Below are 13,484 nucleotides of genomic sequence, written 5' to 3'. Positions count from 1 at the left end.
GAGCTGAAACTCGAAGCAGAGGGACTATAGCAGCAGAAAACCACACCAGGTGCAACACCTGTCAGCTAAGAACAGGAAACTGAGGTACAGTTCTCATGAGCTCATGAAAATTTGTTACACCATTTAGACTGTTGGGTCAGAATTTTGAATAAACAACATGAAAACATGGATCCACCCTGCCTTTTATTAACAAATCAAGCTGGTGGTCGTTTTGGTGGAAAGTGATATTTCCTTGGCACACTTTGGGATTCTTAGTATCAAGTGAGTATCATTTAGAGACCACAGATTTGAACTTTGTGACATATCAGGAAGTTCAACTTGGTTTCTTGAACGTGACAATGAGTTTGCTGTACTCAAATGACCTCCACACTCCAACAGAGCACTGTTGGGATGTGGTGGAAATGCTGAGTGCTATTTTATTTATTTATTTTTTTAAGTTATCATGACTTTACTGCTCAAAATCAAATTGTATCTTCAATTTAAGAGTCTTAACTTTGATTTAATTGAATTTCAGAAATGGATTGTAATCTTACTCCTTACGACTTAAGACTTACTACCTCACATTTTCAACCTGTGTCCATACTTCAGGAAGGAGAGGCCAGGGTGAGGTGGAATGGGATTTTATTTAAAATTGCAGAAGGGGAGTCAGATCAAGAGCTGTCAGGACATACCAGCTTTGAAGTTTTTAGGCATTAAAATGTCTAGAAGGGGAAGTAAGAACCTTTTAAACCATGCTGAAATCAGGTTGAAACTGTTTTTTAGAATGAAACATGAAAACAGGACAACGCTGCCCACAATCACCTAGACAACTGGTTCTTTGATTATATCAAACAGAAAATAGGCAACAAAGTTTTAGAAAAAGAACATATCAAAGCTCACAAAGCAGGTGTGTGTTTATGAAGGTAGCATTAAAACTGAAAACATGCTGGAGCTGAAAACATTTTTCAGCATATCTGTGACTCAGATAACCTAAAATCTGAATTTAACTATTTGACTAATAGCTAATTCAATAAGTTGAGATGGATTCTTCAAGATTAGGCAGCCCATCACAGTAACAAATCAATGATGTTCCTCTTCATGGAACTAATATAACTTCATGTAGGCATGCAACTAAATAGTAGTATAAACACTGATTATAATAGCTATATAACCACTTCAACATTTAATTTGAATTTATCTTTGTTGTTAGATTGTAAAGTAAAGACTCAATAATACACAGAAAACCTCAACATCAAACAACTGTCTATGAGCAAGTAGTTGGCAACAGTGGGAAGGAAAAGCTCCCATTTAACAGGACGAAACCTCCAGCAGAACCAGGCTCGGGGAGGGGCGGCCACCTGCCGTGACCGGTTAGGGGCGATAGTCTATAAATATCCACCACTGTTTCCTAGAGCCTAAAAATATTGACTTTATAAAAGATGTTCACTCCAAAATTAAATAAATAAACAAATAAAAACTTGAAAAAGTCCTTAAAGGAATTGCTGATTATCAAAATTTCTTTTTGAAACAAGATTTTTACTATCTATATTGCAATGCAATATACAATTAATAACTGACATAACATAATCTACATAAAATTCATAATACTCTAAGCAATTCTGCGATTGCTTCCTGTAGCAGCGACACTGAGGTACTGTGATTATATACCTCACTCTCTGTGGAGATCCACATCCTTTCAGTACACTAGCTGCTCACTGTGTTTTCCTTTGTGCTTTAATGAGAGCGACTAAATCTAACAGAAACAAAGGAATCCTTTCACTGTCCTCCTTGAATTTATTGTCAGCAGTGTTAAGTGCCCAAGTACTCAGTACAACAAGCCTCCTCAAATGATACATAAAATTAACACTGCACAGAGTTCATTGGGATAAAGCACAACACACACTGAGATGAACTGAAATGTGGCCCTCTGAAAGTCTTTGTTTCATTGCCTTTTCTTGGATTTGGCCCGATACAGAAAAAAATAGACAAACATTACCATTACAGATCAAATTTGCATTGTGCCATTTTTTTGCCCCACTTTGCCACATACAAATGAGAAGCCGTTTGGTTAAGGGCAGATCTCCAGAGACAAATCTGTTACTGGATGACAGCATGCTTACATACACTCTCCTTCTGGCGATACACTGCACAGATGAGTGCTTTAACTATAAATCGACCCATTTTGAACTGCGTCTATTCATAGCAACAATACATTGCCACGAGTGGAACATTCTATTCATTCTCATGGGAGCAGATCAGACAGCAGACAACATGCAGGCAGTAAAAAAGAAAAAAAAAGAGGGAGAAAAATTTGGTGTTAATCTGTTAGTTTGGCAGATGGTGTTTAAGTCACAAAATGATGACACTGTTGTCAGAGTGAGAGAGAGAGAGAGAGAGAGAGAGAGAAAAGACAGTGTCTGTAACCTACTGCTTCATCGTGCCATCATGGTGAGTGGGCATGGAGGGATCCCATCTGCTTTCCATCTAGATCACCTATCCTTTCCAGGCAGCTGCTCTGGAATGTGACCATGTCAGTCAACTGTTACCACCCCAGTGTCTGCTCAGGGCTTCACCCCACGCTCAAGTCGCTTGTTTAGTTCTAACAACCCCATGTTTCATCAAAAAAGTTCAATACAGCCCCTTAAATATATCCCGGTCTGTTCAGTCCCCAGTCCTCACTTTCCACACAAGCAGAGAGGACATGACATTAGCATGCTGCAGCCCAGGTCTGAGGTCACCACCACGCTGTCTCTGTCATTCCTCGCCACCCCAAACACTTGAACAGCTCTGTGAGCCAGAGATCTTGGCAAGCATTACGCTGTAGAAAAATAAGATGTTTAAAACACGACGCAGTGGTTATTGTTGGCAGCAGCAAATGGAGGTAATAACAAAGCCCAGGGATCCTTATGCAGCTCCACATTGGAGCAGGATACATGATGCCAGAGACAGCAGAAGTGTCCCTGACATGGCTCATGGGGAGAAAGGCCTGTTGAGCCAGCAACAAAATTCATTCTGAAGGGAGTACAGTTAGAGATTTTTGGGAGGGTAGACTGTGTTGTATAACTTTTCATTTTAGAGTCTTTTAATTTCGTGGAAATGCAACCAAATGTCTCAGCTGAAACATAAAAATATAGCAGAGCGCACCAATGCCAGCTATCCTCCAGTTAGATTTGTATTCACTGTCTATAAAATCCCACTGACTTTGCATATCTGACCTAAATTTGAGTCATCACAAACAAAACAAGATGATTTACACCGTGAGATTAATTGTTTGCGACAGAACCCAAAGGCTCCTGGTCGAGTGCAATAAAAAACCTACACAGTGAAATCTAGGACAAACTCAGTGACTGTGTTTTCCTCTCAGCCATACCTAATTCAACCAATAGCAGCAGCGCCATTAGGTGAGAGGAATTAAACATATTGTGTTCGCGCAGTGCTTTAGTGACACTGCTTCCAAAATAATGCACTAATGGCTCCTTCAAAACTACGACCTAATACCACCACAGACAGTCGCAATTGGACATATTAATGTGATTATCTTGTATTCATTTGAAATTAAGCAGAGCTGAGAATCGGATTATGACACAGATCTTTTTTTTCTTCCCGTGCCTAATTATGTAACTACCTACTCGTAGCCCAGCAGCTTCCCCCCCTTTTTTTCTAACCATTAATGGTGCTTATTAAAGGAGCTTCCACTCTCGCTCTCATTGCGTTCAAATGATAAACGGATGACGGGGGAAAGGCTCTTGTTTATATCAGTGGACATGGCTGCAGCTGCTGCTTAAACCACAGAGTCCGAGTGCGTTTATTGAGCGAAACGTGTTACATAAACTTGCAAACGCCAGATTCACACGTCCACGTGATCCGTTTGTTATTGTCAGCCTTTGCCAGTCAACATTAGGTAGAGCCCAGGTATGCGCAAATCGAGCAGTGTCAAAATAAATCCTTTTACAGGAAATTCTAAATAAAAAGGAAAGACATGCAGAAACTTGCAAAAAAAACAAAAAAAACAAAAAACCCCCCCAAACAACTCCCATATGAATCACATGAATCAGTGTAGGCTGGCAATCATTTTTTCCAGGTTGTGAAAACATGCAGGTCTACCGTGTAGTCAAAACAAACTACGTTTTTTTTGTATCTTTTATTTTGTATGAAGTAAATACGACAAATCGTTTTAATTACCTGGTGACGTAATCCTCCAGCTCCTCGCGAATTTCACAAAATCATAATTAAGCGACGAGGAGCCTTCAACTATCTTCCCTCCCTGTTGCCTGGGATCAAGACTACCCGATGGTTCAGTCCCTCTGAGATGCTGAAGAGAAACCAGACTGCTGATTGGCTGCTGTCGAGTGCGCCGAGCTGTTTTCTCTTTTCCTTTTCTTTCTTTCTTTTCTTTTTTTCTTTTTTACCGCCCCCTCCTCCTCGCCTCCTCGTTTTAGGCACGACGATACCACACTGGAACTGTGATAAACAACCAGCAGCATCTTCGTGCGTTGAGGGGAGGGGATAGTAGATGTAAACAAGGGATGGAGGATCGTACGAAATGATAGCTTTATTAATAATATCAGCTGTCTGTAGCCATGAACCTTGGAAGGACATGCATGAGTCACACACAGTAGCAATAACAAGCAATAACAATAACAAGCAATAACAATAACAAGCAATAACAATTTTTGGCTTTTGTCCAAACACAGGATGGCCAGAGGGAATTATCTCAAGGGGAAACCCTTCAGACTTTAATAAGCAATCTTTTCAGAATGGATGCATGTCTACAAATGCTCATGAATATGACTGTTCTTATGTCCAGGGCTGTAATGTGTTACACAACCAGTAGTAGCCCATAACGGCTGGACGTGGATGGACATTATGTAACCTTTAGTCTTGGTTAGTTCAACTGTGGCACAAAGGTCTGATGTATGCAACTCAAACACAAGGATATAAGCAGAAAGCATGCAAGCCTACAAGCACATGAAGAGAGAATAGTGATAGCTGATCATGATGAAAGCAGCCTGGACAGAGTGCAATCACTTGATGACATAATAGTCTAACTCAAGCTACTTCAGTTGCACCAGTGTGTGGTTAGTAGTAGGCTACAGCGAAAACAAGTACACACTGAAAGTGCTTTATGATCAGACTTAGCAATAAGAGTTGCCCTGCCACACTTGTAATACACTAGTATTACCCATAAAAAAAAAATACCACCTAATCTGGGTTGACTAGAAAATGCCAGCTTCAGTCCACATATAGGAAATATACTGCAGGTGTCAGGTTCATGAAACAGATTTCACTTTTGGTGTTAATATGATATTTCTCTTTTCATGTAAAATAAAAATAAACAAAAAGGGGAAGTGTGGTGTTTTTGCAGTCACGTTAGATCAGGCAAGTAGCGTGGGTGGGTTCAAAGGTTTTGGGCCCGTCTAGTTTCACTTTGACAGACCCTCACCACTTGTGGCATATAGCAACATGCAAGTATTGATCTTCATTTTCAGTTTAATGCTGTTGTATTGCATATCAATACCATCATAAATACCTATATTTACTCACCACTGTAACCGAGTGGTGCAGGATTTTAATTATACACTTAAATTAGACTTAAATTATACAGATGTGAGGCGTGTGCTCCATGCTACTCCTTTACACCCATCCATCTTGCATTGTACAAAACTTAAAAACTAACTTGATATCTCTAAGCATGCCAACTGTTTGTACCAGACACATCACACAGTCCTCTCTGAGAGACAATAAAAAGGACACACTATAAGTTGGTATGCAAACACCGATACAAATTCCCAGCTCGCCCATCCAGGTGACACTGGTGTCTACAGCCATCTAGTGGTGAAAATATGTACAATCCAAGCAATGTACACTTAAAACTCCCTGCAACAATCCATTTATTATATATTCTTAAATAAAACGTGTAATTGAAAAAAAAATGCAATAACAAGCCTCAAAAGGAACATTATAATGATTAGTGGCTTTTTTGTTTTTTAGAGAAAAAGTCAGACTAAATCAGGCAAATGCTTCAAGCAGCAGTCATGTGCGGGGTATGTGAAAATGTGCTCCAAAACTTACTTTTGATTGATTTCAAAAGCAGCATACACAAGCTGCAGGCCTGGTACAGCTGTGGTTTGACCCAGTATATATATGAAGAATGAGAAATTTGATGCTAAAGGCTGTGGTTGTAAGAATGACATTCACATGTTTGACAATTGTTGCAAAGTGAGCCAGTTTCTTGCACCATCTCCACTAAATATGTAAACTGTTGGCTGTGTACATGGCACATTTCCTAATAAACAAAGGAGAGCTCACACACCCACATAGTCATATTGTTAAAAAAACAAAACAAAAACACACACACACAAACAAACTGCTAATTCCATTTCTGGAGCCTCCTGCTGGCAAACTGAAGGGATTTGCAACTACAACATCCTTTGTCATTCATTAAAATGTATGACTTCAACTGTAGCCCATTCCAAAAAGTCCTACCTTAATGCTCCATCATCTCCATCTCCATCAACAAAGCAAATAGTCAGATACATATTTGTATTTTGTAAAATAATGTAGACACTGGAAGTTAAGAAACAAAATAATAGAGCAAACATGGTTTTTATATTCTTTACTGTCATATTTAGCAAAAAAAGGGTGTGCTTAACATCGTCAACTTTAAAATCAGTTGTTCATAGAAAGGCAACAGAGAGCTGAAGTGTTATTTCAGGCCACTATCTGCTCTACTCTTCAGTTAGACAAAACATTTTTCCCATATAAGGTTCTCTCTTTGGTGATCAGATAAAAACGGAAAGATTCTCAAATGTTACCATCAGTGAAATGAACAGGAAACTACACCGTGATATATTTAGTTTTCAAAAAGATGCAAAAACACATCTGTCTAACTGAAATGGAACAGAGACTGACCTGCCTCGCTAACTAAGTCAGTGAGATAAAACATTGCTTTAAATAATTCAACTGTTGTCATGAAAACAAACAAACAAACAAACAAACAAAATTATTAAAAAATGAATGAAACCCACTGACAGGTCAAGTTATTCAGTTGGTATACAAAAAAAACAAAACAGTCATATAAAAATGCATAGGTCCACACAGTACTCTGTTCTTGTAAATAGCCAACCTTTCTGTTCCTGTTTTGATAATGTCAAAATAAATATTTTCTGAGAGCAGCATCTTCTGATCCACCACCATGCAGACATCCGTTTGTTTAAATATCATCAGGAGTCATGATTGAGCTGCCTAGAGGGTCCTGCACTCCAGGAACACTGCAAACAGACTTCACAGTGGCACTCTGAGACTCTTCATCATTGTCAGGCTTCCAGTTTTTGATGTCCCTCAAAGCTATTCCCCCTGTCAAACAGAGGAGATAAGCATTACTTACAAACTGCATGTGCCGACAGTCTTTCCTAATACATACTAATAAACTTACCTGATAATTTAGAAGAACACACTTCATTTACGCTCAGCATAAACACTTGTACACTTTACTGCAATAATTCCAATAATTGTTTGCAGTTCTAAAGTAGTATGCATATACTGCAGATTTCTAATACTTTGCGGGGCTTTCATATTTGTAAATGAAGTTGACATACACTCAATAGGACACTTCATTAGGTACACCTTGCTAGTACCAGATTCACACAGTTGCATTGTGAACTTCCTGTCCCACCACATCCCAAAGGTGCTCTATTGGATTTGAGTACATGGTTTAAGATGATGATTTGAGCTTTGTAACATGAATAATTTTTCTGTTGTAAGCAGCGATCAAAAGATGAAATGCCCAAAGTGTGCCAAGGAAACATCCCCTACACCAGCCATTCACAAAGTCAAGACAACTTAAAAGCAAGAAAATCTTAAATCTTCACTCTAATCAAAATACAAAAGAAAGTGATGCATTTCATGGAAATCTTAATTTGAAAAAACATTACAAAAACAAAACATCAACAACATAGGCTATTGGCTATAAACTGCTAATGTTACTCAGTCATATGCAAACCCGTATGCAAAGTGTTACTGCCAATATGTGACCCGTGTGTCACTGGGACACAAACCTCAATACCAGAGCAGTAAATGTAGGTCAGAGTAATGAATAATAATACAAACTAACCACATTCTATTACCAGTTCCAATATATGTATATAAATATGAAACTGTCCATAGTTTCAGAATTTCTGTTATTACTGCGGCCAACCTGCAAGTACCTTTGGAGCACACTAGGTGGCCCCAGCCCACACTTTGGAAATCACTGCCCTACACAATTACACCACCAGCACCAACCTAAACTGTCGATACAAGTAGGTTGGATCCATGCTCTCATGGTTATTTTGATGGTGTCTGTGCAAAACTCTGACATTACCATTTGAATGTTGCAACAGAATTGAGACTCATCAGACCAAGCAAAGTTTTCACAGCTTTCTATTGTCCAATTTTGGTGAACCCATGTGAATTATAGTCTCAGTTTCCTATTTCTAGCTGACAGGAGAGGCACCCGGTGTGGTCTTCTCCTGAGCCCATTTGCTTCAAGGTTTGATGCATTCAGAGATGCTCTTCTGCAGACTTTGGTTGTAACAAGTGATTATTTCAGATTGTGATGCCTCCCTATCAGCTTGAAGCAGTCTGGCCATTCTCCTCTGACCTCTGGCATCAACAAGGTATTTTCAACCAGAGAACTTGTGCTCAATAGATATTTTCTCTTTTTCTTACCATCCTTTATAAAACATAGAAATGGTCATGTGCGAAAATCCTAGCAGATTAGCAGTTCCTCAACGACCATGCTACGCGTCACTTAGATCACTTTTCTTCCTAATTCTGATGTTTCAGCAGGTTGTCTTGACCATCTCTACATGCACTGAGATGCTGCCATGTGATTGGCTGATTAAATATTTGCGCTATTATTTGTGTAAGAGTTATTGAAAACGCCTACCTAAAAAAAGTGTAAAGTATAAAGTAACTGTAAAGTATAAAAGAGCTCATTGGTAAAGAGTACAGACGAATACTTACTTGCTATATTTTCACTGGGATTTTCTGTACCATAGCGGAATTTGTTCTCTTTGTCGGCTGATTTCTTAAAGTTTTCCAGCTATAAAAAAAACCAAAACACAAACAAACCCTCAAACACTTTAATGCGTCACAAATTAGATCCATCATAAATCAATCAAAGAAGATATAAGCAGACATGCTTACCTCTGTGCATATGGACTCCGAAAGCCGGCTGGTGAACGGATCTTTATCATGAAATTTGCAAGAACTTCAAGAAAGCCAGAGAGGTATTACTATTTTTTTTTTTTTTTTAAACAAACACCTTTAAAAGAAGTGTTACAAAACAGAAAGGAAATATTTTACCTTGAACGTTGTGACAATGATGGCTCACAGTCAACTGAGGCCTCTTGGTTCTATTAAAAGAAAAAAAACAAAGCTACTGAATACAATAGACTGAACAGGTGAATAACAGTTAGAGGCAGAAAAGAAGCCTGACCTGTGGAGCCTTATGAGTTTTTGCATTACAAGTACCATTTTCTGCTTCGACGTCTTTCTTTGCTTCTTTTTGCCGCTGCAGCTTAACATAATCAAACGTGCTTATGCCTTTATGATCTATAAACCAGAGTGAGGGGCAAACACCACAGGATATAGTGAGGCTTAATCACTGGAAGAGGGGAAAATAACCTTATGACATGTATGTCTCCAAAATTCACTTACAGAGGTAAAGGTGAAAGCCCAGCAGATGGCTTAGCAGCAGTAGGCAGGTGGTGCTCAGCATGACTGTTACGAAGGCTAGTATTAGGAGACCAGCTGAACTCGTCTTTATGGGAGCTAACGGCAAAAACATCAGCCAGGTACTATTCCCCGACACATCTTTGAAAAGAAGGAACAAAAAGGACAGCTTTCAGTGCTGCAATTTCCACCGACTCGGTAAGATTATACTGCAGGTCACTCACCGGCAAACTGCGGTGCAGTCCGTAAGCTGTACGGATTGAGGTAATGCTGAATAAATACGAACAACACAACCACAATAAGCAGAAAGATGCCTATTGTAGCTGAGCACAGTGCCAAGAAGAAGTACCTGAAAGTAACGCATGAAAACCGATGAATTTATAGAGCAAGTCTTACTTCACGTGGACAGCAACGATAAGGCTCATAAATCCAAAAACTTCAACTTACCGGTAGTTCCTTCCACCCACACAGGTGTTCAGCCATTTGCAATGGTGATCAAAGTCTTCCACACACTTGTTGCAAACACCACAGTGTTTTACTTTGGGGCCACTGCAAGAAGATTTAATGTTTTACATCATTACACTTTATTAAAAAAAAAAAAAAAGTTTTTCCTCATTTGTGATAGGGTACCTGCCAATTTGAAAATGCAAATGAACATTAGAGACTGCTGCTCAGGATACATACACATTCACATCACAAAGATAACAGTGCAGGTCGTGGATAACATGCGGTTGCTTTGTTCGGTCAAAGAGAGGCATCGGCGTGGAATAGCTCTGCTTGGACCTCACGCTGTCATCTGCTGGATCTATAGTGAGAACTGCGATGTGTGCGAATAAGTGCACAATAAATGCTATGCCCATCAGCTGCACAAAACAGTCAAGGAAGTTTTTTTTAAAAATTTTTTAAACGGCCTTAAAGAATATTGCAGCATGTGATAAATGTGCACTAATGTGAAAAAATATTAAGTGGGACTAGTATGAGAGAACAACTGCTGTACAAGTCTTGTGCATGAGAAATAAAGACTGAAGACATTGACTGTTCTTGTGGTTGACATCATGCGGCATTCAACAGCTTACAAAAAGCCCACTGATTATGTCTTTTGGGCCAGAAAAAGAAAGTGTGTCACACTGGGTGTGACTGAAGCCCATACAGACACGCCACACAACAAAATCCTTGTCCTGTTCAGCAGCACAGACAAAAAAAAAGACAAAAAACCCCAGCAGAGGCTAATGTTTGCTCCATATTCAAATAAGAAAGACCCGCTGTGTGTTAAGGATACAGTATAGGCCACATGTTTCCAAGGCAGAGGCAGAAGCGGGATATAGATACCAAAGCTGACTATGGTGAGATAGCTGTACACCGACCACCCAACCACCTGGAAGGCTTGAGGGGGCCACGACCATCCGTTCCTTCTGGGAGGCTTGGAGGGGACAAGCTCATTTTTGCTGCTGCCAAGCATGGGAGCTGTCTGTCTGAACCTCTGACTGAAGCAGTTCATCTATGGTGCGAGAGAAGAATAAGGACAGGTTGGAGTACACATAAAAGTAGAGTACCGGCAGAGTGCGGCCACATTTGCTGGGGAAATGAGCTAGGAAAATGAGTTGAGCATAATGGCAGTGACTGTTCATCCAAAGATGGTGCTATACCAAGACTGTATTAGGTGCAGCTAGATGTTCTACAGTGACCCGGCCACTCTGGTTTACTTTCAAGGGTGTATATGTATTGAAAAAGAAATATATAAGCACTGCAGTGTGATGATAAAGTGAAGTGTAACTGAGGAGCAGTACGAACTACATTTCTTACATTTTAAACTTCATAAAAGGAGCATTAATTTCTCCGCCACTAAATTAAAAAGGCAAATAAACAAGAACGGGGGACTCAGTCGCAAAGCCTGCAGGAAACAGCTGATTAAAGTGACTTCCACAAACTTTAACATCCCCTTCTTTTTCACAGGCCTTGCAATCACATGTTTTCCTTTTAGCCTTACGCTTAGCACAGCATATGAATTGTGCAATCCGTTTAACTTAAAAAGCATAAAAGGTCAACTATTTCTGGACTTGTTCATCTATGTATTAGAAATCTGAAAAAGAAGCAACAGAGCCATCCGGCTGTATTCCTGGCAGCTAGTTTTGTTGCCTCTGCTTTGCTTAACAACTAAAGCGAGTAGCTGGCAATCAGTTTATGGTTGCTTTACTGGATTAACCGGCTGTTTAATTTGCAATCAATCTAGCTGACTCCATTTGTACCCGTTAAAATAACAATACTACTAATAATAATTATAATAATAACGACGACACTAGTCTTAACCCATAATTACTTACCTTTCTACTTGCGACAGCGACCATAACATTAAAGTTTCTTCAGTTCATTCGATTTTCACCGCCTAAAGTCCCATCATAACTTTGTCAGCCAAGCAGGTGTTTCTTATGAGTAAAAGTCACATGATAATAAAAACACGACAACATCGACAAATCACTTTAAAGCTCCCGTATGTTGGATAAAACGGGCACACCGGTCCTCCGGTGTCCTTGGATTTGTGAAAGCCGAAGGACGTGAAGTAGAAGAATCAACTCACTCAGCAGGACGGTGCAGCGCTATGGAAACTGTGCGACTGCGCATGCGCAATGGCTCTCTTCGCGATACCTGCCCTTTTCCCCTTTTTTCTATGCATGTGTTTGTGTGTATTTTCCTCTTTGTCAACCTTGACTCGCCAGATGATGTGCATGCAACTCGCCTATTAAACGCACTTTTAAATACTTACAGGTGTCAGGGAATTTGAAACCAATGTTCAATGATTCCACAGAACAAGAAGGAACTGCAGACAGACATATGTGCTCACAGGGTACTTCTGCTTTCAAAATTAAAGCCTGTGCTTTATTTTCAACTCATATTAGACCGTGCTAAATGCATATGTCGCAGCACCCATAGTGCTTCAGTTTCACTTCCCCAACACATCGAGACAAACAGCGTAGCTCAGTTAGAACTTACAGGTGGAAGCTTACCCATGCTGAAAACCCGAGGACTCAGCAGTTCAGTTACTCTGAAACTACGTTTTCGCTGCAAATGCACGATATTTGGATAACACTGACATTTCCTATTTTTGTGCTCCCATAGTGTCCCATCTTACAGTGCTGTGAGAAAGTACTTGTATCCTTCCTGTTTTCTTATTTTTTGCAGCGATGTCAGACTTACGTGCTTCACATCATCAATCAAATTGTAATATTAGACAAAGTTTTATTTATACAATTATTTATTTGTATTTATTCAAGCCTTCCTTGCCCTGTGTGAAAAAGTTAGCACCCTCCCCCCCCCAAACACACGCACACACACTCCTTTAAAATAATTGTGATTGAATCAATAAATCACTTAAATAGAACCGATCTGACAAGGTAAAGCAAGCTAAACAAGTCCACAAAGCAACACATACGACATCATACCACTATCTACAGAAACTGAAGAACAGATGAGAAAGTAATTGACATCTATCTCTGAAAAAGACTAAACATTTCTCGTCAACCACAGTGAGAGCCATTGCACATCAGTGACTCATCCAGGAGATCACAAAAGAACATTTTCTAAAGAACTGCAGGCCTCACTAGTCTCAGTTAATGATTCAACAATAAGAAAAATACTGAATAAAAATGGCATCGGATGCCATGACAGAACTCAGCCCCTGTGACTTATCCGGGCCACAGGGCCAGCGGCCTAAGCAGAGAAGCTCAAACCTCCCTCCCCCCAGCCACCTTCTCCAGGCCAGCCAGGAGATATGATTTCACCAGCGTGTCCTG

At 39.8% G+C, this 13,484-nt stretch overlaps 1 protein-coding gene across 1 annotated transcript; it reads right to left on the bottom strand.

Annotated features, from left to right (window-relative positions):
- Positions 1–6,598: 6,598 nt before the first annotated feature.
- zdhhc11 (zDHHC palmitoyltransferase 11) lies at positions 6,599–12,277 on the bottom strand. The gene is made up of 11 exons (XM_006801371.2): positions 12,018–12,277; positions 10,976–11,194; positions 10,381–10,559; positions 10,144–10,245; positions 9,921–10,045; positions 9,682–9,837; positions 9,461–9,576; positions 9,328–9,377; positions 9,169–9,232; positions 8,986–9,064; positions 6,599–7,335 (listed from the first exon to the last, which is right to left on the bottom strand). The coding sequence occupies exons 1-11, from the start codon at positions 12,039–12,041 to the stop codon at positions 7,193–7,195; spliced, it is 1,257 nt and encodes a 418-aa protein (XP_006801434.2). The 5' UTR covers positions 12,042–12,277; the 3' UTR covers positions 6,599–7,192.
- Positions 12,278–13,484: the final 1,207 nt, after the last annotated feature.

The sequence above is a fragment of the Neolamprologus brichardi genome, chromosome 11 (assembly GCF_056152115.1).
Source record: "Neolamprologus brichardi isolate AB-2024 chromosome 11, ASM5615211v1, whole genome shotgun sequence".
Lineage (NCBI taxonomy): Eukaryota > Metazoa > Chordata > Actinopteri > Cichliformes > Cichlidae > Neolamprologus > Neolamprologus brichardi.
This window is presented reverse-complemented; position numbering and strand designations above follow the sequence as displayed.